We start from the raw sequence: 22,499 nt of genomic DNA on the forward strand, positions 1-22,499 counted from the left end.
GTAGAAGCCATTGGTAATAGTCATTCAAGATTGGGTTTGAAGTTCCCTAGTCGGCACGGGCCACATTGGGTTGGATCTGAGGTTTTGTCGAGTGTTAAACTCGGTGGACATCCATCCACAACAGAAATTTTAACTCTATAAAACAGTACCCTTGTATAAATTATATGCAACCTGTTGTAACCGCTTACCCTAAACACATAATTTCAATGCTCTAACACATACTTTAAGATGAAGAAAAGTTATCCTAAATTGGTTATCAAAATGTGAGTACAAATGCTTAGAAAGTAACAAATTTACCTGTGAAGTTCATCGCCTAAACTGATGATTCGAATATGAAGTCAAAGAGGCGCGTCTTGTCTATTGGAATCACTATTCAAAACTCAAATATCGTAACAGACTCAAAAGTTATGTCCATTCTACTCCGACGCCTCCAAAAAAGTTATCTTAAATTGGTTTTTTACGTTACGTAGTACTTGTATTATACAGTACTACCGGGTACCATTAGTATTAATTGTGCTTTGCACTATTTGAAGTATTATACTATTTTAATAGTGTAATAGTAGTACTATTAAAATAGTACTACGTAGTACTCGTAACGTACTCGGAATGGTTTAACAGTTATTGTACAGCTGATGAAACGAACACTAGTAGTACTATTACTATGCACAATACGTGGTAGGATTACTATTAGTAGCTTGTCAACTACCGCTCCAACATGCTCTGTGATACAGTACATTACACTGCCTTGTTTGCTGGCAATTACGAAGCAAGCACCAAGGATCTTTCATGTGACATTGTCGCATGGTACGTACATAAGCTTAACGTTAGACTGTGGAAGGTGTGAATCTGTTCTATTCTCGAAGCACATACTGCAGGCCCAGGTCTGGCATGTCCATTTGCACGAGGTCCATTGCAGCTTTGATCCGATCGCCGTCGGGCTGCAAGACGAGCACCACGGGGATGTGCATGTCCCTCCACTTAACCCACTCGTCTTGCTCTAGGAAGCCATTCTGTCGCGGAGATCCCAGCACCCCACAGGCAAACGCTGCGCCGCACTCGCCCGAGTCCACGACTACCATGCCCGTGCCACCTGCCTACCACCAAGACCATACATGTTAGTACTACTAGTACTAGTACTACTCGTCTGAATCACCGTGTACTAGTAGAGATCGTGGCATTTGCTGTGAATGAAATCATGATTACCTCTTGCACGCGCCTTGCCTTGTCGGCGATGGGAACATCTCCTCGATCAACTAGTACGAGCCGGCCGTCTACTTGATGGCCGTTGTACAGGTCGTCCAAGGCAGTGTTGGGCACTGCGTACACGATGTCTACACATGAGCCAAGATGTGACGATGATCGTGAATGAACGATAGACGAACCTCCATATACGCGAAACACATCTGGGTTGTGATACGACTCCCACGCTGGCACTAGTATGCCCATGTATGTGAGTGCATTTAACGAGCTCAATATCAGCACATGGGCAATGACATTCGTACCCACGGAGCCTTCGCGGAGAACATCCACACATTGTGTGCAAAACGTCAACCCGTTCCCTGAGACGAGGGCACCCTTCACGCCCGTGAGTGAATAATGCTGCTGCTGCAGCCCATCGTCGTCTCCTGTGGAAGAGCATGTATTCGATGATGCAGACACTAGCGCCATCAACACGGCCACGATACTGCTTCTGATGCCATGACGTCCAGGAAGCTGTCGCCGCCGCTGCAATGTTCCCGGCATGACAATTCGATTTTTAGTTCGAATTTTTCGTCGCGTCGTTTCAGGATACAACAGCGTACCATCCACTTGAAACTCGGATTTTCGATAAAAGCCAGTCATAATTCGGACGAATAAATCCGAAATAAGTGGCTAAAACCAGGATATATATCCTTGTTTGGACTAGGTTAAGGATCAGGATCAGTATTCCATGATGGGTTTTGCCCATTGCTCAATTGTTGCCCCGACACCATCAGCGCCGTCAACTTCCGCAATGGGTCCTCGCTCCAACATGAAGAAGTCTGGATACGAAGACATTGAGGCTGGCAAGGACAAGACCGTGCCGCTGCGCTCCCTCGCGGTGCTGCTCATCCCATGTACGCCAGTCTCCCTGCATGCTCCAACGTTGTTCTGTCGTCATCTCATCTGTTCATTAGACTTTTGGCCCCAAGGATTCTTTCTGGTATAAACCTACCATCTACTTCATTCGAGTGTACATTACATGCTACATGTTCTTACCCTGCCCGTGAATACATGCAGAAACTTCGAGTGGCTGTGTCGCTGTCCCTCGTCGCTGCGTCGCGCAGCTTCCGCGTCCTGTCGCCGTTGTTTTTGAAGGATGCCACGAATGAACTGGCGTCCACTGGGACACTACCCCTCCGCTCGTTGGCGCTCTATTGCGGTGCGACTACCGCCACGCTTGACCCCCCATAGCCCCCACCTTCATTGTGCTTATATCTTGCCCCATCTAGCGGCGCTGTTCTTGTCGTCCACGGCCAAGCAAGTACAAACATACTCGTATCTTCGCGTCAAGCAGCATGCGTACACGAATGTGTCGTCCACGGTATTTGCCCACTTGCATCAAATGTACGGAATCAAGGACGATGTGTACAAGTGTCCACTATGATTGTTACGTGTTTAATATGTAGCTGTCAAGTTTTATTTTCATCTACGAAATGTATTTTTGATGTGTATATATATATAGCATATTTCAATACTATATGTATATATAATATTTCAATACTGTATAATACATACTGCTAGTATATTTAGAATATTGGTAGATGTATATAAAATACAGTAGTGATATATATATGTATTCGACCTGAATCTCCGTACATATACAGCAAAGGAGCTACCGATTAGATCGAATTGGATTGTACATATAAATATATATTTAGATCGAATGTCGTCTGTAGATTGTACATATACAGTATATATATATACTAACCCGTCGCATCATATTTTCTGTTATCGTTTGTCCATGAATATTTCTGTTGCGATATCCGTTTTTGAGCAAACGTCGTGATATCCACTTGGCTCACATCGAATCTACTACCCCTATTATATATATATATATATGTTATCATGTACTTTTTCTACATATCCAACACGTCGACTTGAAAGCATGATCGTTGTCTTCGTATGACTATGACCCTCGAATTCGATATCTATCAATATATATATATATATATGTATATCTACCAATAAATGTATCTAGGTCGATGCATTTTCACTTGACGAAGAAGACGGGAAAGATCATGCGGGTACTCGATCGGGGGTTAGACAGCACCGATAGCATTGTAAACGTGCTATTTTTTCGTTTTGTGCCGACGTTGTGCGAGGTGGCAGCCGTGTCGCTTGTGTTTGCATTTGCATTTAACGACCACTGGCTCTCCGTGGTGACCGTCTCCAGCGTCAGCTTATATACAGTCGTTACGTTTATCGGGACTAGCGTGCGGTTGCGCTTCAAGACCCAGAGCAACCTCCATGATAACGACGCAAATGAAAAGGCTGTGGACAGCCTGACCAATTTTGAAACGGTCAAGTACTTCAACGCGGAAAAGTATGAAACCGAGCGGTATATGGCGTCCATCGACCGATATCAGCAGTCGACGTACCTCACGAGAGGGTATTTGAATGCGCTTAATGTGGCGCAGCAGTTGATTCAGTCGACGTGTTTGTTTGTGTGTATGGCCATCACTGGCATCAAAGTGTCCCAAGGTATATATATATATATATATGGTAAATTTTAAAAATATTTTTTCTATATATATATATATATATGTATATGTACAAGATGTATATCGTGCGTGTCCATTCCATAGTTGAGTAATAGTATATATATATGCACGATTGGTGGGTCTTTCTCTGCTCATTTGACCGACAATACTGCCAGCCAACCATCATATATCCATCGTTGATTGATCTGTTAATTGTTGGACCTACTGTATCCTTTTGAACAAGGGAAATATATATATGTGCTGATAATTTTTCCGTCTATTGCCCCAGCTGAGAGACTATATTTTTCCACAGCAACATCCATGTAATTTGAATAAAAACGTGATGATCACATACGATTCAAACTATGACAAACGACTGGTGAGCCTAATTACCTTTGGTCACCACAATATCTTTTATTATGGTTGTAATCAACCGAGAGAGGAGTCGATGCCACGTACTGCGACAGAGTGTGTACATAATTTTGAGTGTGTGTGTCCATATCTTTTTATAAAATATGTTTCGACGTGGCCAGTTCGTAGTTTGATATTTGCAAATACCGTTCCGATATGAATGTCACTATCAATGGAACAATACGACGATAATAAAGACGAAACAACTTGTTTTTTGATTTGTATATTTGGTTCAAATAAAAAAACAAAAATATTTTTGGACTGACGAGTTGATAGTTTGATGTACAAAATGCCGATTTCCCATATGAAAATTTCACTATCGATGCAAAACGACGACGAGTGTAAACAAGAAACAACAACTTGGAAAAACGAATTGAATGATATTTCGTTTTATTTAGCAACTACTTAATGATATGTCGTAGGACACTTGACCGTGGGCGATTTCGTCGCGGTGGGGTCGTACATATTGAATATTTTCAAACCGTTGGATTCCCTCGGTGCGATTTACAACACAATTGTCCAATCTATCGTGGACATGTCCAATCTGGTCGAGTTGCTGCACCAAACCCCCGACGTACTTGATAAGGACGACGCCAAGGTATGTCGTTCGACAGCAACTTTCTCGCCTACAAACCGTTAAATAAACTGGATAAAAATTATACTCGAAACAGCCGTCAAGTGCATGTTTTCAAACGTGTCTCGACCACATTTTTGTCTTTGTTTTGATATATATGTATATATTCTACTCCAAATGTCCTCTGGTGGTGAAATGTATGAACTGCTATCGCTGGCCGTTGGAAATTTGATAGATAACGAAGTGTTTTAAGCGGTACCGTGGTGACGACGACTACATGTCACGCCGATATGCATTCTTTTTAGCCAATCATAATGCAACAACCTGCATTGTTTTTATCCAATCAAACTGCTTTCTTGATTTCTTGGTGGATTCTTCAACCGTTCCTCAAACTCGCCCAAGTTGGGGCGGAAACACACGATATCTTGGAAATTAAAAGAATACACTGAATATAGTGTGCGTCTGGTAACACTATTTCAAATTACCATTTCCTAAATTTGGAGAAATACTACACTGGTCCATTAGTTTGTACTATGGCCGAGTGTGTTGGATCGACGACTGTTTGAGTAATAAATAAATCCCACAAAAGGATGTTGGATATATATATATACAGTATTTGGATTCAAACGACAATCTTTTAACTAAAAGACATTTGTTTTAATTCGTTACAAATATTTTTTAAGGTCGGGTCTGAATGCCACAAAATATGGCATAAAATGGCCGATTTCCCAAGAAAAAGTTGGCAAAAAAAAAAAACGAAAAAATATCCGATTTTTCGAGATTTTGTGCGTCTGGATGCCACCAAAGTTCAAAACTTTATGCCACCATTTTTTCTTGCGAGTCGGGTGTTTTACGGCATAAATATAATGGACCGATTTGGTCCAACTTTATTATGGAGGTTCGTTTGTGTTCACGTTGAAATCTTGTGCTTCAATCGAAAGTCGAATATAATTTTTCCAAAATTCAACTGACATCCAGACAACTCCCCTAACTCCTTGTTTTTATGGGATATGAGACTTGGGAAATTTTTGCAGACTTGCCAAAACGGTTTACTGTGCTCTCGAGTGAAATTTCATTGTGTTGTGGTTTCTCGTTGGATTTTACATCGATTTGATTGGCTACTTCAGATGAGCTCAAAATTATTAGCCAATCAAAACCCATTTCTCAATGAAATTCAACCAATCAGATCAATTGTGGATCGGTTTGGTCGGCGCGATTCGATTGCACCCCCTCCCCTCCCCAAATTTGTGTATCAAATCGACAATACTGTTATTTTTAAAATATTGCCATAGTACAATACTGTATGTGGTTGGTTACCAGACACGTAATCAACCAAACTCAAACGTCTACACGTACAACCCTAGTCGCTGGTCGTGTCGGCAACTCCGACGTCGTCGCCGTCTTCTTCCAGAGGTTTTACCAGCTCCCAACGGCGCTATCAACCGACAGTGCAATTTGATCACGTTTCGTTCACATATCCCGGGCAGCCGTCAGCCAACGGATTAAAGAATATCAGCTTTACCATCGGTCCAGGCCAAACTTTGGCGGTGGTGGGGACGACCGGGGCAGGGAAAAGTACCCTGAGTCGGCTGCTATTTCGGTTCTACGATGTGACCGCCGGTCGAATTTTGATTGACGGGCAGGACATTTCAAATGTGGACCAAAAGTCGCTGCGCCAAGTGCTCGGGATTGTACCCCAAGATGCAGTCATGTTTAACGATTCGATCTACTACAATGTACGACCCCGACTTACTGTACATCGTACAACTAGCCATATTTGTCGTACATTTTTCATTGCCATTCCATTGGAAACATTTCATGTCGAACTGTGTTATAGAGTTGAGATATTTTTTGGATTTTATATTTTTAAAAATATATTCGCTATATTTTATGGCACACGTCAACGACAAATACGGTAAAATATATTCTTGGCCGTTTACCCCACATTTAGAAGCATTTGGGCGGATGATTTGACAAATTGATTGATCGAATCGTTGGACTGAAACATATTGTAGAACGGAAAGAATAGTCTTTTGTGGTGATGCCAATTACACTAATTCAAGACATATACTAATTGGTGTGGATCCTGATTTCCTACAATCGGATTGGCTCAATTCGATTTACTGCCGATTGACATGTTTCATTCGCCATGTCGCTCCAGTTTAGAATAAACAGTACAATATTATGTGAGTGTGTGATATTTGACAAGACTGCCCCGTGTCCTAGTGGGTATGTTTGGGTGATACTGATTATGGATATATATATATATATATATGTATTGTCAAGTCGATTCCAAGCTGGAATGGGGTGGTCGTACTCAATCGAATTAGCAGAACCAAATCCGCAGACAATCGACCGAGCCAGAACACTTTCAAGTGACCAATCAACCATCGATTCAGTGTGTGACTTCAAATAGAGTACAAGGTTTCACAAAGTTATTCTATCAGTGGATTTGGTGAAGCAGCACAAATATACACTTTTTGGCTGAAAGCACGATATATATATATATATATATTTGCCATCCTAGGAATTTAAGCACGGTGTTTTTTTATACATGTATGTCTTCCAAATGTTCGTTTCTCCTCGGATTAAAAGCATCTGGTTGATCCGTTGAAAGTCCTTTTGGAGACTTCTAATATATATGTTACGTTATATAAATATTAATAAGATTGTCGCGATATATATATATTTATATATTTGTAAAACCACTTGTATATATATATATGCTAGTGACAGCAGTCGATCGAATGGGATATATGGGGTATTTTGTAGATACATTACGGTCGGCTCTCTGCATCAAAGGCCGAAGTTGAAGCTGCGGCCAAGGCGGCCAATTTGGACTCGTTTCTTGCGTCGTTGCCAGATGGTCTCGACACCAAGGTACTCACATAACACTCCTGAAATGATCATGTATATAAATATATATTATATATATATTATAAATATATATGCATACATTATACACGAAATGACCATATATATATATATGTATGTATGTATTATAAATATATATGCATACATTATACATGATATCCAATGGCTATGTTCTTCCTCGTTTTGTTCTTTTCTACCTTAGAGTATGGATACTATATATGCCAAGGCAGACTATACAGGGTAGTATCTATCTTCCTCGTGATATATATATATGATATATATATAGCCAAGACAGACTATAAAGGGTACCTATATAGTAGTATCTACCTTCCTTGTGATATATATATCTCACATATATACTACATATCATATATCTATATATATCGGTAAGGTACTACCCTGCATAGTCAGTCTTGTCATATATAGTATCACACGCAGGACATAAGAATATATATATATATTCGTACATCCTGCGTGTGATATCGCAGGAGTAGAGAATTTTATCCATGCACGTGATGTAAAACGACCAATACGGAATCGTTATGATCTTACAATAGATATATGAAATCGTACTGATTGTACAATATGGAATGGTTGTGATCGTAGTACTCTGTCGCAGTGTTGCTATGAAAGGTGTAACTAGTATTTTTGCTTGTACTCTGTCGCAGAGTAGTTTTACGCCTAAGTGAATTGTTAATATAATTTTGACTCTAAGGTGGGCGAACGTGGGCTCAAATTGTCTGGCGGGGAAAAGCAGCGGGTGGCCATCGCGCGGGCGATTCTCAAGAACCCCAAGGTCATGGTGCTGGACGAAGCCACGTCGGCGCTGGACACGAGCACGGAGCGCAGCATTTACGAAGAACTGCAGCGGATTTGTGCTCATCGCACCACGGTATTTTGTTTGGAATATATATATATATATATATCCTCGTGATATATATATGATATATATATATAGCCAAGACAGACTATAAAGGGTACCTATATAGTAGTATCTACCTTCCTTGTGATATATATATCATATATATATATATATCTCACAAGGAAGGTAGGTACTACCCTGCATAGTCAGTCTTGGCATATATAGTATCACACGCAGGACATAAGAATATATATATATATTCGTACATCCTGCGTGTGATATCGCAGGAGTAGAGAATTTTATCCATGCACCTGATATAACGACCAATACGGAATCGTTATGATCTTACAATAGATATATGAAATCGTACTGATTGTACAATATGGAATGGTTGTGATCGTAGTACTCTGTCGCAGTGTTGCTATGAAAGGTGTAACTAGTATTTTTGCTTGTACTCTGTCGCAGAGTAGTTTTACGCCTAAGTGAATTGTTAATATAATTTTGACTCTAAGGTGGGCGAACGTGGGCTCAAATTGTCTGGCGGGGAAAAGCAGCGGGTGGCCATCGCGCGGGCGATTCTCAAGAACCCCAAGGTCATGGTGCTGGACGAAGCCACGTCGGCGCTGGACACGAGCACGGAGCGCAGCATTTACGAAGAACTGCAGCGGATTTGTGCTCATCGCACCACGGTATTTTGTTTGGAATATATATATATATATATATTTGTGAGGAGGGTTTGTTGAAATAATGTTATATATGATTGGTATATATATATTAGCTGGTGATTGCCCATCGATTGTCGACGATCCGAGAAGCACACGAGATTCTGGTCTTGGACCATGGACAAATGCTCGAACGCGGGTCACATGACCACCTCATTGCGCAAAACGGAGGTATAAAACTATACTAGTATATATATATATATATTTATATATATATATATATACGTATAAGACTACACCTATCTATATAGTCCCACGTTTATATACCGGTAACAGTACTATATCGAAAGCTTATTCGACACTTGGAAGAGTTTGGTACAGTGTCGTGTTGTGTATTATTAGTATTACTAGTATTTCAGTGTCGCATGTAGTAGTGTACTATTAATAGTACATTGTAGTAGTACTATATGATTTGATAAATGTGCCATGTGTTTTGTAGTGTACGCGTCGATGTGGTGTGCCCAGCAAACGTCGGCAATCAGCATGGACGGCGATGCCACCAGTCAAGACATCTAGAGAGTACAGTAGGGCTATGTATCGACTGGTACAACATAAGCCATAAACATGACTGTATGGGAGATTCGAATGTCCTGTGATCCCTTGATCTCTTCGATAACGACGTCGGTTGGCTACGATCGATTGATGAGCGTGGATGTGATCGAGTTCCAACTTGGTGTGCGCCATGATGCATGTCGCCGTACGCGCCAGTGACGTACCACCACCAGTTGTGTCGGCAGCGGAGGTACCAACAGACGTTCTTCGAGTCGGCGTCCTCCGGTAGATGGCCAAGTGCGACCCCCGCCGCGTACATCATGGCGTGGCCCCTGTACCTAGGGGACGTGGAGCCCAAGGACGTGGACGCTGCCATGGCGACGATCAAGACCAAGCGATCGATGCAGGTTGTCGTCTGGTATTCCACGGGATTCAGATGCGGGGCCAACTACCATCCTGGCGACTAGGACTGCGCGAAGTGCTCGGCAGCCATAATCTCCAACTCGAACGCGACTGCCGACGTCGTCTTGCGGGTGATCGACAGCAGTTCAACTCACATAACGTTACAGTAGTAGTACTATCTATATTGGCCAAAATCCCGAATCCGGGTAAACGTCCGGTTACGAAAAGCCATACTACTATTAGTATTGATTTACTGCTTTTATTAATACTAGTAGTAAGTACTAGTAGTACTTACATATTACACTATTAATACTACGTAGTACGTAGTAGTACGTTATTAATACAGTAACGTTACGGTATTAATAGTATGTAGTGTAGTATGTAGACGATGCCTCGTCTCGTGTCCAGCTGATAACTCCGCAAGTTGATTTAATGTGAGCTTACTGTTTACTACTACTAGTAGTATTGTTTTCAAACGTTGGGCGACAACGTCCTCGTAAATATATATGTAAGGATCTGAGCGGTACACAGAGGAACAAAGCTACCGGTAATGCATGTACTACATTGTACAGTACAGTAATGTAATGAGCCAAGGCAAGGCGGTTGGTTCTCTACATGTTTACCAAGGTGGCAGTATACATGTTGCAGTACGGACAATACCGTATTCTTGCATTCGTTCTAGACTGGCTTTTTCTACATACAAACAATGGTATGAACCAGCTTATCCGTATCCGGAAACGACCATACGTGTCGAGATCGAGTTCACGAATACGGTCTCACCATTTGACATCACCAAGTCGTTGGTGGCGACACTACTTTGGTAACAAAAAACCGACACCAGCCATCCACTAACATATCGCGTATTTATGTCGCGGTTTTGCAGGTTCTTTGTCCACTTGTCCGGGGCCAGTGGACTTGGCGCTCGACTCGATGAAGCATACTACGATCAACTAACACCAACTAACGCCAACTAATGCAATTGCACGATTGGTCTTGCTCGGAAAAGTGCATCTCGTTCGTCTGTTTGTGTCTACAATGCCGTGCTTTCTCTGTGCAATCGTAGTCGAAGTTGGTAGAATCGAAGTTCGAAGGCAGAGATCCCAGTAAACTTGATGAATGCGAGTAAAAACTATTGGGGTGTTGTTTTTTTAAGAATTATGCATTTCGACCGATCTTACTGGATTCCAGTATGGAGATTTATTTTATTACGGTGAGAACGAATTAAAATATCTCGTGCAACATGTCGTTGTGCTTGCCATCACATTTTCTTTGTACCCAGCGCCGCGTGAACTCTCCCGTGCGTCGTCACCGCCGCCATGTGCCGCCCCTTTGAGATCGAATCCAGGCTTAATGTGAGCCACCTGCTCCCGGGGTTCAACGTTCCCCAACAACAACAACAAACCTTGTATGCCATGCCCAAGCCCGCCGCCGCCATGCCGTTCATGTTGTCGTCGTTCAAACCTCCGCAATTCGACGTCATGACGACCGGCAACTCCAACTTTGACTCGTTCGAGGACCTCCTCGACTGCTCCATCCTCGACGACGACTCGGACCTTCACCTGAACGTCGGCGACGAGGATTTCGACCCCACGGAACTCGCGATCCTGTCCAAGTACGTGGAAGACATTCCGCTCGACAACGCCGACAACAACATGAAGACCGAAGTCCATGTCATGGACCAACATCCTGGCATGGTCACCCTGAACCTGCTCGATGACATGAGCTTGGATCTGAACATGTTGTCGGACGAAGACATGCTGCTCACCAACATGCAGCTCAAGGCCCCCATCGACATGTCCATGAACACCGGTGCGATGATGACCTCGGACCCCTGGACCAACCAAACCTCGTCGTGCACGTCCGACGACCACCACCACGACGAAGAAGCCGCGTTCCCGTTCAAGAGCCGCCGCTTCTGCTCGGTCGATGGATGCGACAAGCGCTCCCGGTCGCACGGCCTGTGCATCGCCCACGGCGGCGGGCGCCGCTGCGCCGTGGACGGCTGTGGCAAATCGAGCCAAGGCGGAAACCTCTGCATCAAGCACGGAGGCGGCAAACGCTGCCAAGTCGACAAGTGCGACAAGGCCGCGCAATCGAACCTCCTCTGCAAGATGCACGGTGGCGGTCCTCGCTGCCTCTTCGCCAACTGCCACCGCAGCTCGCAAGGCGGTGGATTCTGCCGAACCCACGGCGGCGGCAAGCGCTGCCTCTTTGAATCATGTGACAAGGGCACGCAACGCGGCGACTTCTGCGCGCTTCACGGCGGCTCCCGCCTTTGCGGTGTCTCTGGCTGCATGCGCAACGACCGTGGCGGTGGATTCTGCGCTACCCACGGCGGTGGCAAGCGCTGCTCCGAGGAAGGCTGCCAGAAGCCATGCCGCCGCCAAGGCATGTGCTCCACCCACCTGCGCTTGTCCGGCTCAGCCTAAGCGACGACCTGCTCCTCATTTTGGGTCGTTGGGACGGAGATGGAGTCAAGATTCAGCGTGTTTTGAGTTTTGTGCTTCATTCTCCATGTAAAGCATTGGACAAATATGCATTTTTGTGTTGCGTTTTGAAGCGAGGTTATGAACAATAATATTTATTCAAGAACTGTATGGAATTCAATAATACAATTGGTTTTTTGTAGTCGTAATGTGCACCAATCAGATCGTTGTATGTCGTATGTGGCCAGCCAAATCAATCTTTCACGTGACAAATGTCCGAATTCTGTAAAACCGATGACAAATCTCACCATGGGATTTGATTGGCTTTCTCGATTCTGCACAATAAAAACAATAAAATAATGGAGCCAATCATCGACAAGTACTGTCAGAGTGACCCAATGGGAGCGATCCGTACCAAATCAATATCAAAATCGTCCATTCAGCCAAAATTTGGATTTGTGTGCTGGTTTGGTCAAAATCACACTAGGGTACAAATCACACACTAATTCAACGTTAAGTCATCGAGAACTTGATTGGCCACTTGAATCGTGTTCTTGGTTTTGATTGGTTGTTTGATTGTCTGCCCACTCGAATTTCCAATCGAATTCGACCACTTGCAAACGGGATGAATCATTTATAACGTAAAAGTCCAATTTAAGGTGCTCGATCCAATTTAAGGTGCACGCGAATTAGCCAATCAATTCCTACAAAGGCAGTATTTAACCTAGCCGCCCAAAAAATATACAAAGACTAAGCTTATTAAAATGGTGCACCTTAAATTGGACGACCGCTTGTTTTAAGCTGTTTGTGGTGAATGATAATGAATTATAACAGGAATCATATCGCATTCATAACTCCGGACTAGGCCTGGATTTTGGCTTCATGTAACAAATTGTAGAATTATAATCCGATACCTACGACTCGAGAAAAACTGTTTTTATACTTTTATGATAATGAATTATAACAGGAATCAAATTGCATTCATAACTCCCGACTAGGCCTGGATTTTGGCTTCATGTAACATATTGTAGAATTATAATCCGATACCTACGACTCGAGAAAAAGTGTTTTAATGGACTTTTACGTTAGCGTTCATTCATCTATTGGACCAATAAATTAGTGAATTCCTCCGCGGACACTGGTTCAACATGCAACTTCAACCCGTGCTGCATTCAGACACAAGATGCGTATGGGAATGTGTCGCCAGAACGAATGAACGTACGTAGGCAGGCATATCATACACACACATCGATGCGACCGACCCACCCTTGTATTAGTAGTGAGTTCATTGCTTACAATCGCTCGAGGATCAACGCGCCCGCGCCGCCGCCGCCGTTGCAGATGGACGCGCATCCGATGGTGGCGTCGTTTTGTTCGAGCACGTGGATAAGAGTGCCGACGATGCGCGCGCCGCTCATGCCGATGGGATGGCCGAGCGCGACGGCGCCGCCGTTCACGTTGACGCGGCTGTGGTCCAAGTTGAGCAGCTGCATGTTCACCAGAGACACGACCGAGAACGCTTCGTTAATCTCGTGGTAGTCAATATCCGTGAGCGATAGCTTGGCGTGCTTGGCGGCGATCGGCACGGCCTTGGATGGCGCGGTCGTGAAGTCCACGGGTTCATGCGCGGCATCGCCAAAGCCGAGAATGCGCGCCAACGGTTTCAGGCCCAACGCCAGGGCTTTTTCCGCCGACATCAACACCTACAACATGACATTGTCTACCTTGACAGCAAACACAAAAAACACACGGAAAACGACGCAAAAAAAACGCGAAAAAAAGGATGAATTTCCCAATTTTTTTGCTCGATTCGTAAAACCAATCCGAAATCTCATAGTGTCCGTGCTTCAAGAGATTCTGACGTACCAAGGCAGCGGCGCCATCATTCAATGAGGATGCGTTGGCGGCGGTGACCGTGCCATCCTTCTTGAAGGCGGGGCGGAGGGATGGGATCTTGCTGACGTTGACGTTGTGGATCTCGTCGTCTTCGGTGATGACCTTGGGGTCGCCCTTGCGCTGCGCGATGGACACGGGAGTGATTTCCGCGGCGAATTTGCCCGCCTAAGTGCAAGCGACTCGATTGAGGAATGAAGAGAAGGAGTGAGAAGTAGACCTTGGCGGCGTTGGCAGCGCGGGTGTAGCTTTCGATCGCGTACTTGTCTTGGTCTTGGCGGGTGATGCTATACTCTTCGGCGCACTTTTCACCGCACAAGCCCTGCGTAACAAGATGCACTCACGTTAGGTTTGGTCAGGAAGGAGAGAGAGATCGAACCATGTGCTGGTTGTTGTACGGGTCCCAGAGACCGTCGTGGATGACACCATCGACCAACTAGACAACGTGGTGAGACCAGAAGACGTGGAGACTCGAACGATGATGACGATGTACCTTTCCGTCTCCCAAGCGGTAGCCCGTACGCGCCTTGGGCAAGTAGTACGGGATGTTGGACATGCTTTCGAACCCACCGGCGAGCATGACATCTTGGCTGCCGGCAATGATACTTTGCGACGCCAACGCGATGGATTTCATGCCGGAAGCGCACACCTTGTTGATGGTCGTGCAAGGCACCGTGTCGGGGATGCCTACGACGAGAAAGAGCAACATTGTCGTCGTCGTTATGGTGGATACACCAATCAAATGCAATAACCAACGAGTACCTGCTTTGAGCACGGATTGGCGCGCAGGGGCTTGGCCGATGGCGGCTGAGACAACGTTACCCAAGTACGCTTCTTGGATTTCGTTGACCGAAATACCCGCGCGCTCAATCGCAGCTTTGTTGGCAATCGCACCAAGTTCGGGCGCGGAGAGCGAGGCGAACGCTCCGTTGAACGTCGCGATGGGAGTACGCGCATAACTCACGATCACCACATCCTACGTTCCGTGACGACCATGCTCCTCGTGAACATGACTACGTGTGGTGCTTACCCGGGGCGACAGGGCGGTGCTGAAGTGGCGGGCGAAGGACTTAGCGGCAGATTGCATACTCAGGATCAGGACGTATTTGAAAATGAGGCCAAGATTGATTTTGCCCCATGGATTACAAATCGACACCTGGTAAAGCATCTGGAATTATATTTTGATACTTTAGCAATATATTACATACAATTACCTTGCGTTCATCGAATTTAAATAAATATAAGTTGTACCGTAAATAAATAGAGGCTATGAACGGGCTGTGGTAAGTCGATTCTTGGACATACGTTTTAAACTAAAACGTACCTGTTTAAACTCATTGCACGAAGCGCATCACAACATTTGATTGGCTAAAATAAAGTGATTTCAACCAATCATGGCTGATCTGTTATGGAGGTGTCGCAATTTTTGAATTTGCCGCTGACATCAAGATGGCACACTCCGCCTTAGATCTGCCATCAGCAGCAGCAGCTGAAGGAGAAGCACCTGTAACTCCTCACAACAACCAAGACGAGTGTGATAGCACCAAGGAAACTCAAGTGGACGGCAAGATTGACGAAGCTGACGATGTCGCAGATGCCCGCGAACCTGAGCAGAAGAAGCACAAACCGTTGTCGACTCCAACGAACGCGCAGCCTTCGTCCCCTTCAACTACGGATCTCCAAGCGCTATCCTGGGATGGCGATCACTGCGGTGATCACGTTCGTCTCTCCAACAAGACGAACACGATGGAAACCTGCATTTTGGACCCTGAGCAATGGAATTGCGTTCTTGCGTCCCAAGCGGCATCCACGTTCCGTGTGCGCCTCGACAACGTCGGTCGCGGCGGCGATCTGTGGGTAGGCTACTGCAAAAAGGACAGCTTCGTTCCGAACGGAAGCACGAGGGGTCGATTCTGCCAAATCCTCCGAGCCTCCGCCGCCAACGTCACTGGTGACGAGACTAGCCATCCATTCGAGGACGGCGATGTGCTGACCGTCACCCATCACCGCGCCAACCACACGATTCTGTTTCAAAAGAATGGACAAGATATCGGCATCGAGTACGAACATGTGACCGACGAACCTCGGTACCCCGCCGTCGTTACAAACAGCGACCGTGTCTCGATGACACTGCTTTAAGCTACAAAGCAATCCAACGATGATTACCTTTAGCCTTGTACAATCGAAAACCAAGGTTACATGACTGCAAATCCAGTTCAAGTTATCAAGTTATTGTATGTACGACAACAGTCTTGCACTATGAGGAATTCATGGCAGGTGTACGACAAAGAGGCGATGGTTTTACAGTATTAGGTACTGTATTGTGGTGTGTATTCTATTCTGGAGCGACATGGACAAAAATGTATTCCCATCAGCAGAAGGATTTAGCCAATCAGATTGCAGAAAACCATCATCGACGTCAAATTAGTATGTGACTTCAATTAGTGTGATACAAATCACCACAGGAGGACTTTTTACATACAAAATTCAGTACGAAGAATCGATCCATAGATTTGGCGATTCATTACAAAAGTCCAAATTTTGGGTAAAAGGACAATACTATGAATAAGTAGTACTCCGGAGTACTTGATGTATTAATTGATATATTGTGAATTTGCTATAAACTCCAAAATTCGCGCGCGATTTGTCTAATCAATATTGAATCACTCTGGAGTTCTGATTGGTTGAACATACTTGTCCATTTTGTAAGAGCCAATCAAATCCACTCAAAATTGGATTAGCCAATAGCGTCGATTCGTGATGGCGAGATTCGATTGGATGGGGTCTGGAAATCTGTACCGAATCCACAATATGATTTGAATTTTCTTTTTTATTCTTAAATACAAAACAAATCAAATCAAAGTCCTTTCTCCGTACTTTGGATCGTTTACAGTCCTACAACAGCCAATTCCAATTCGATCAAGTGTCATGACGAGTGGAGATGAATTGATGTGTTGATGTTGTGTACTAATGTTAATACAAAATGTAGAGCCCTGGACGGTGTAGATTTCTTCGTTACCTGGATACACAGAGTGCCTGCATGTTGTGCATTCACACGGAAAGCCACCATCGCATGGTTTTCACACCCCGTTCACAGACAGGATACACAGGCTTCGCGTTGAGTGCATTTGATCCCCGAATAAGGGCCACAACAACCCCCCCCCGTACATGAACGGACCCCCTACTACACCCCCCTTGCAAAGTACTACAGTACTTGTACTTCGAAGTATGCCCATTATAGTATACGGTATAGTGCCTCGTCCATCTGTATCCACAATTTTGGTCTTAAGTGGCGACGCAGTGACGTGAGCAGTGACAGACGTGCATATGCTGTGCTGGCCCTGTGAAGTAACTTCAATGAGGAACAACTACCTACTACTGCAACTCTGAATATCCAATGTTATTAATAATCAAAAATAGTAAAACAACAATGGACGTTATTCTATGCACCACATCGAATGAAATGTCTGAACATGGAATCGGCAAGGCAAAAGTCTGCACATCTCCCTTGCGCCACTGTACTACTGTACCTTGGTACTGTATTCCAGTACATTGTGAAATTGCACTATATCAGTTCCATCCACTCAACGTTCTGTGAATACTAGTACTAACTGAAAGAGACTGTAATCACTTGTACTGCTTACTGCATAGTACCAACAATTGTACTTGTTTACGGTAATTGATATTTCCACGTTGAAGTTGACACCAGGAACGTTGGGGCAACCTCATCACCATCTCGACAACGTTCGCCGACAGCGCGGGCACATAAGCTACGCGCCATCATGCCGTTAGCCTCGACATTAAACGGTGTGGTTGCCTCCTTGATACATATACCTCGCTCGTCTGGGAATAACACATGGAGTACATATGTATCTGTCCATCGTTGGTCGCCTTTCTAGGCTGAGTAAGACCGCAAACCGCGCGATACACACATGACGGATAAATACTTTCCTGGTTCCTCATTAAACTATCGAGTCGAGCCACCAACATCCACACACGCACGGTCGCAGGACAAACGTCGTCCATCATACGCACACACCGCCGAGATATTTGTTTATAGCTCCATCGAGAACACGTCTTGGTCGTCGTCGGGCAGACTCAAATTGTCGGCGGCATCCAGATCAGACGACAACGACGACGGCCGCGGGGTTGAGCTGCTGCTGTCAGTCTCGTGCTTGGCATATTCCGCTCCTATCCGTGCGTTCGCCGCATACGCTTGTACAAGCATTTGCCCTTCCCTTGCTTCGAACGACAGTTGAGGGATCGTCGGTTCGGTGTGCGTCAAGTCGGTGGATGCCGCGCTCCGGTGCGTGGCCATCATTGGAATCGCCATGGGCGGGGACTGTTGCCAACTCATCGAGAGCTGCAGAAGGGTCGAGTCCTGCAGACGATGCGGCGGGAGCGGTGTCTTGATTACACTCGTCATTCGAATGGTTGGCAATATCGGAAATGAACGTGATGCTGACGTGGGGAAGTTGCCTTGGTCGTGGACGAGGTAGTTTGTTTCGAAGTTTTATATGGCTCCTAGAAAAAACAAGATATAAAATAAGAAAATTCGATAATAAAAATACGACAGCAAACTCGAAGAAGCCAAATCGAATCTTTATCTTGGTTCAACGAATCCCTGGTCAATACTTGTAATATTTAATATCCTGTGGATTTGAATCACTTCGGAACAAATATCACGAAAACACCACTCGCAAATGGTACTGTATATTGTTCTTCGCTGCTCACGCTTCCAAACTCTACTGAGCTCCATTTTCAATCCCTTCAAGTGGAGCTGTAGCAACACCTATGAGGCATCCTCCATCATTGCATGTAAAACATAAATGTAGAAATTTGGAGGAGTAGTAAACGCATTATTGGAATGTCCAACGAACGATACAGGTAGCATAGTCGTTGAAACAAATAACCTGTATAAACAAGTACTTCAAGACCATAGCATATGGTTTGACACTTTATGAAAAACGCCTCGCACCAGGTTGAAGTTGAAGGGGGCGTTTATAGATAGTAGTACATGTAAAGATCCATACAAAACCTAAGATGTTCCAGTATACTATAGAAATAGTGCACTCCACCATTTGTCCAGCATCCTATGACTCATATAGCTACAGTAAGTACTATGTATACTGTAGCTAGCTCCTCACTCCTGCAAGTTATCGTTAGCCAGCATGTCTATTGTTTTGGCCCCTTTATCGAGTTGGCTTCTAGCCACGTAAAGCCATGTAAGCCAAGTGGAGTTAGCCAAGTTGGAAAGTCTTCAACTTGTGTATACCCACTTGCCACGTTGGCTATGCTCCATTCTGGTCGTCGCCCCAAATACACCCAGCGCAATAACGCTATGTACACTACTCGTCCTTACCGACCCCCTCCCACTGTACTACCGTTGGACAATATAGTACTTCGTGAATTCTCGGTTCATCAACAATCTCCGCGTGTCCCAAGTTGCCTCCTTCCGATAAGCTACTGCTGCTGTACTTGCTGTTACAGTCCACCAACCAACTGGTTAGTGTACACAACCTTGTTCAGTCGACATTTGCGAGACAGGACTTTGTGTTTCATGCCACCGTTTACGAGCTACTAGTAGTACTTACTGTAGTCCACTTGGCCACCCGCCAAGTTGAGTTCGATTTGCGCAAACACGGGGTGAAGACAAACACGGGCAACTTTAACCAAAGTTGCCTGAGCTCACTACAGCGTTTTCGCTTCGTGGTAACTTGTTTTGCCATTATTTTTGGCTACCAATCGTACTTATAATCATAAAATGTACTTCGAAGTACTACTTACGTAGTACTATTAATAGTAGTAGTATGCTTCGAAGTACTACGTACAGTAGTAAGATTATCACAAAATAAGGCATAATTACAGATTATCACAAAATAAGGCATAATTACAGTAACCCCAAATATCACATGTGATCGAAAACCAAGTGGAATTTATGAGAGTGTTTCTCAAAACTGGCCAATCAAAGAGGAGATATCCCAAACTATCTTTATACTCCACCAATCATACGCAAGCAACACGAAACTTTAAAGAAATGCTGCCAATGAAACGTGACACCCTTACTATGTATACTGTAGCTAGCTCCTCACTCCTGCAAGTTATCGTTAGCCAGCATGTCTATTGTTTTGGCCCCTTTATCGAGTTGGCTTCTAGCCACGTAAAGCCATGTAAGCCAAGTGGAGTTAGCCAAGTTGGAAAGTCTTCAACTTGTGTATACCCACTTGCCACGTTGGCTATGCTCCATTCTGGTCGTCGCCCCAAATACACCCAGCGCAATAACGCTATGTACACTACTCGTCCTTACCGACCCCCTCCCACTGTACTACCGTTGGACAATATAGTACTTCGTGAATTCTCGGTTCATCAACAATCTCCGCGTGTCCCAAGTTGCCTCCTTCCGATAAGCTACTGCTGCTGTACTTGCTGTTACAGTCCACCAACCAACTGGTTAGTGTACACAACCTTGTTCAGTCGACATTTGCGAGACAGGACTTTGTGTTTCATGCCACCGTTTACGAGCTACTAGTAGTACTTACTGTAGTCCACTTGGCCACCCGCCAAGTTGAGTTCGATTTGCGCAAACACGGGGTGAAGACAAACACGGGCAACTTTAACCAAAGTTGCCTGAGCTCACTACAGCGTTTTCGCTTCGTGGTAACTTGTTTTGCCATTATTTTTGGCTACCAATCGTACTTATAATCATAAAATGTACTTCGAAGTACTACTTACGTAGTACTATTAATAGTAGTAGTATGCTTCGAAGTACTACGTACAGTAGTAAGATTATCACAAAATAAGGCATAATTACAGATTATCACAAAATAAGGCATAATTACAGATTATCACAAAATAAGGCATAATTACAGTAACCCCAAATATCACATGTGATCGAAAACCAAGTGGAATTTATGAGAGTGTTTCTCAAAACTGGCCAATCAAAGAGGAGATATCCCAAACTATCTTTATACTCCACCAATCATACGCAAGCAACACGAAACTTTAAAGAAATGCTGCCAATGAAACGTGACACCCTTTTTGGATCAGATTACCGTAATACTTCAAGTACTACTACATACAGAGAACCGAGTAGGAACTCAAGCACAGTGGTATCGACACTATTTTTTTTCCATGGAGCATTCATAAATTCCGACGTCAACCAATAGTATTTTTTTCATATTTTATATTTTAACCAATAGTATGCTCATAAAAAGTTTGTAAATTGTATGATTGGATATAATAAAATTAATCAGATTGATCTGATTGCAAAATTATAATTCGTACTCGGAATCACAACTTGCGCATTCGCATACAATTCCCCATATATTTCAAAATACCACTGTGCGCGAGTTCCTACTCGGTTCTCGTAGTAGTACGACTACGACGTTGTATACATCTTTCATGACAAATCAACGACTAACTGTTCGTTGATTGAAGTTCCAGGGATCGCCAGATTTGATATTAGTAGCCAAATGTAATTAGTAGCCAAACTTATCGTTCAACGACGTGCGGCCATCGCCCGTTTGGTTGGTCGGCGGTTGCCACACCACGTCACCGCCTTCCAGCACATCTAACGCTGTCGCATGAACGACGGCAGACTTTTTGTTCACTGGGTCTCCCTTTCGTCGGTGGCGAATGCGTTTCGGACGGGCCTCTACCTCAATTGGTTTCACCTCGGGGGAATGTCGTTTTGAGGGCCGCTTGTCCTCTCGTTCTGCCACGTCATCGCTCGACACGAACGATGACGACGAAGATGGCTCAGCTGTGACGTCTGACATGAGCGAACCAGTGGGTTGAGGTGCAACATGATTGTCTGTATCATGTTGGTTTAGAATTGTCGTAGCGGTCGATAGAGTTGGCTGAGGCTTGGCTGTAGGTGCTGGCGTCGCTCTACAATATATACATCTTGACAATCCTCCTTTGTTGGCATCACAACCAACTTGTTTGAGCTAGTCCTTCAATCCTTAAAAATATATACCTATATATGTACAAATTTGCTCTAATTTGTATAAAACAAATAATTAAATTGTATAAATATACATTCATATATTTATATATGCCGTTCCATCCACCTCGTCAAGTCCACACAAAAAAACTATATATATATATATATATATATAT

The 22,499-nt window shown here is 44.3% G+C and overlaps 8 protein-coding genes across 9 annotated transcripts in view; 4 read left to right on the forward strand and 4 right to left on the reverse strand.

Moving 5' to 3' along the window:
* Positions 1-778: 778 nt before the first annotated feature.
* Positions 779-1,743, reverse strand: H257_13942 (the record flags this gene model as incomplete). Of its 2 annotated transcripts, XM_009841644.1 has the most annotated exons (4): positions 779-1,094; positions 1,204-1,331; positions 1,383-1,433; positions 1,503-1,743. In XM_009841644.1, the coding sequence occupies 4 exons, from the start codon at positions 1,741-1,743 to the stop codon at positions 852-854; spliced, it is 663 nt and encodes a 220-aa protein (XP_009839946.1). In that variant the 3' UTR covers positions 779-851. The 2 variants fall into 2 exon arrangements, with proteins under 2 accessions (XP_009839946.1, XP_009839945.1); XM_009841643.1 differs by having other exon boundaries at positions 1,383-1,743.
* A 250-nt stretch (positions 1,744-1,993) lies between these two features.
* On the forward strand, positions 1,994-9,681 carry H257_13943 (hypothetical protein; the record flags this gene model as incomplete). Its single annotated transcript, XM_009841645.1, has 11 exons — positions 1,994-2,096; positions 2,157-2,182; positions 2,260-2,401; positions 2,472-2,586; positions 3,221-3,723; positions 4,556-4,731; positions 6,072-6,443; positions 7,480-7,587; positions 8,297-8,473; positions 9,222-9,336; positions 9,605-9,681. 11 exons carry the CDS (start codon positions 1,994-1,996, stop codon positions 9,679-9,681), a joined length of 1,914 nt encoding a protein of 637 aa, XP_009839947.1.
* Positions 9,682-9,854: 173 nt separating this feature from the next.
* Positions 9,855-10,124, forward strand: H257_13944 (hypothetical protein; the record flags this gene model as incomplete). Its single annotated transcript, XM_009841646.1, has 1 exon — positions 9,855-10,124. One exon carries the CDS (start codon positions 9,855-9,857, stop codon positions 10,122-10,124), a length of 270 nt encoding a protein of 89 aa, XP_009839948.1.
* A 1,193-nt stretch (positions 10,125-11,317) lies between these two features.
* H257_13945 (hypothetical protein) lies at positions 11,318-12,967 on the forward strand. The gene has a single exon (XM_009841647.1). It carries the CDS (start codon positions 11,376-11,378, stop codon positions 12,486-12,488), a length of 1,113 nt encoding a protein of 370 aa, XP_009839949.1. The 5' UTR covers positions 11,318-11,375; the 3' UTR covers positions 12,489-12,967.
* Positions 12,968-13,737: 770 nt separating this feature from the next.
* On the reverse strand, positions 13,738-15,495 carry H257_13946 (hypothetical protein). The gene is made up of 7 exons (XM_009841648.1): positions 15,409-15,495; positions 15,141-15,354; positions 14,872-15,065; positions 14,758-14,814; positions 14,599-14,700; positions 14,352-14,546; positions 13,738-14,188 (listed from the first exon to the last, which is right to left on the reverse strand). The coding sequence occupies exons 1-7, from the start codon at positions 15,463-15,465 to the stop codon at positions 13,778-13,780; spliced, it is 1,230 nt and encodes a 409-aa protein (XP_009839950.1). The 5' UTR covers positions 15,466-15,495; the 3' UTR covers positions 13,738-13,777.
* A 320-nt stretch (positions 15,496-15,815) lies between these two features.
* On the forward strand, positions 15,816-16,582 carry H257_13947 (hypothetical protein). Its single transcript, XM_009841649.1, has one exon. The coding sequence runs from the start codon at positions 15,828-15,830 to the stop codon at positions 16,515-16,517; it is 690 nt and encodes a 229-aa protein (XP_009839951.1). The 5' UTR covers positions 15,816-15,827; the 3' UTR covers positions 16,518-16,582.
* Positions 16,583-18,311: 1,729 nt separating this feature from the next.
* Positions 18,312-18,884, reverse strand: H257_13948 (hypothetical protein). Its single transcript, XM_009841650.1, has one exon. The coding sequence runs from the start codon at positions 18,802-18,804 to the stop codon at positions 18,433-18,435; it is 372 nt and encodes a 123-aa protein (XP_009839952.1). The 5' UTR covers positions 18,805-18,884; the 3' UTR covers positions 18,312-18,432.
* Positions 18,885-21,856: 2,972 nt separating this feature from the next.
* H257_13949 (hypothetical protein) overlaps positions 21,857-22,499 on the reverse strand; it is a gene marked incomplete at both ends in the record, with an annotated part of 5,926 nt that continues 5,283 nt past the window's right edge. Inside the window, one exon of the mRNA XM_009841651.1 lies at positions 21,857-22,268. Coding sequence (XP_009839953.1) covers positions 21,857-22,268 — 412 coding nt within the window. The remainder of the gene's footprint in view (positions 22,269-22,499) is intronic.

Source organism: Aphanomyces astaci, assembly GCF_000520075.1.
Source record: "Aphanomyces astaci strain APO3 unplaced genomic scaffold supercont1.52, whole genome shotgun sequence".
In the NCBI taxonomy this organism is placed as follows: Eukaryota; Oomycota; class Saprolegniomycetes; order Saprolegniales; family Verrucalvaceae; genus Aphanomyces; species Aphanomyces astaci.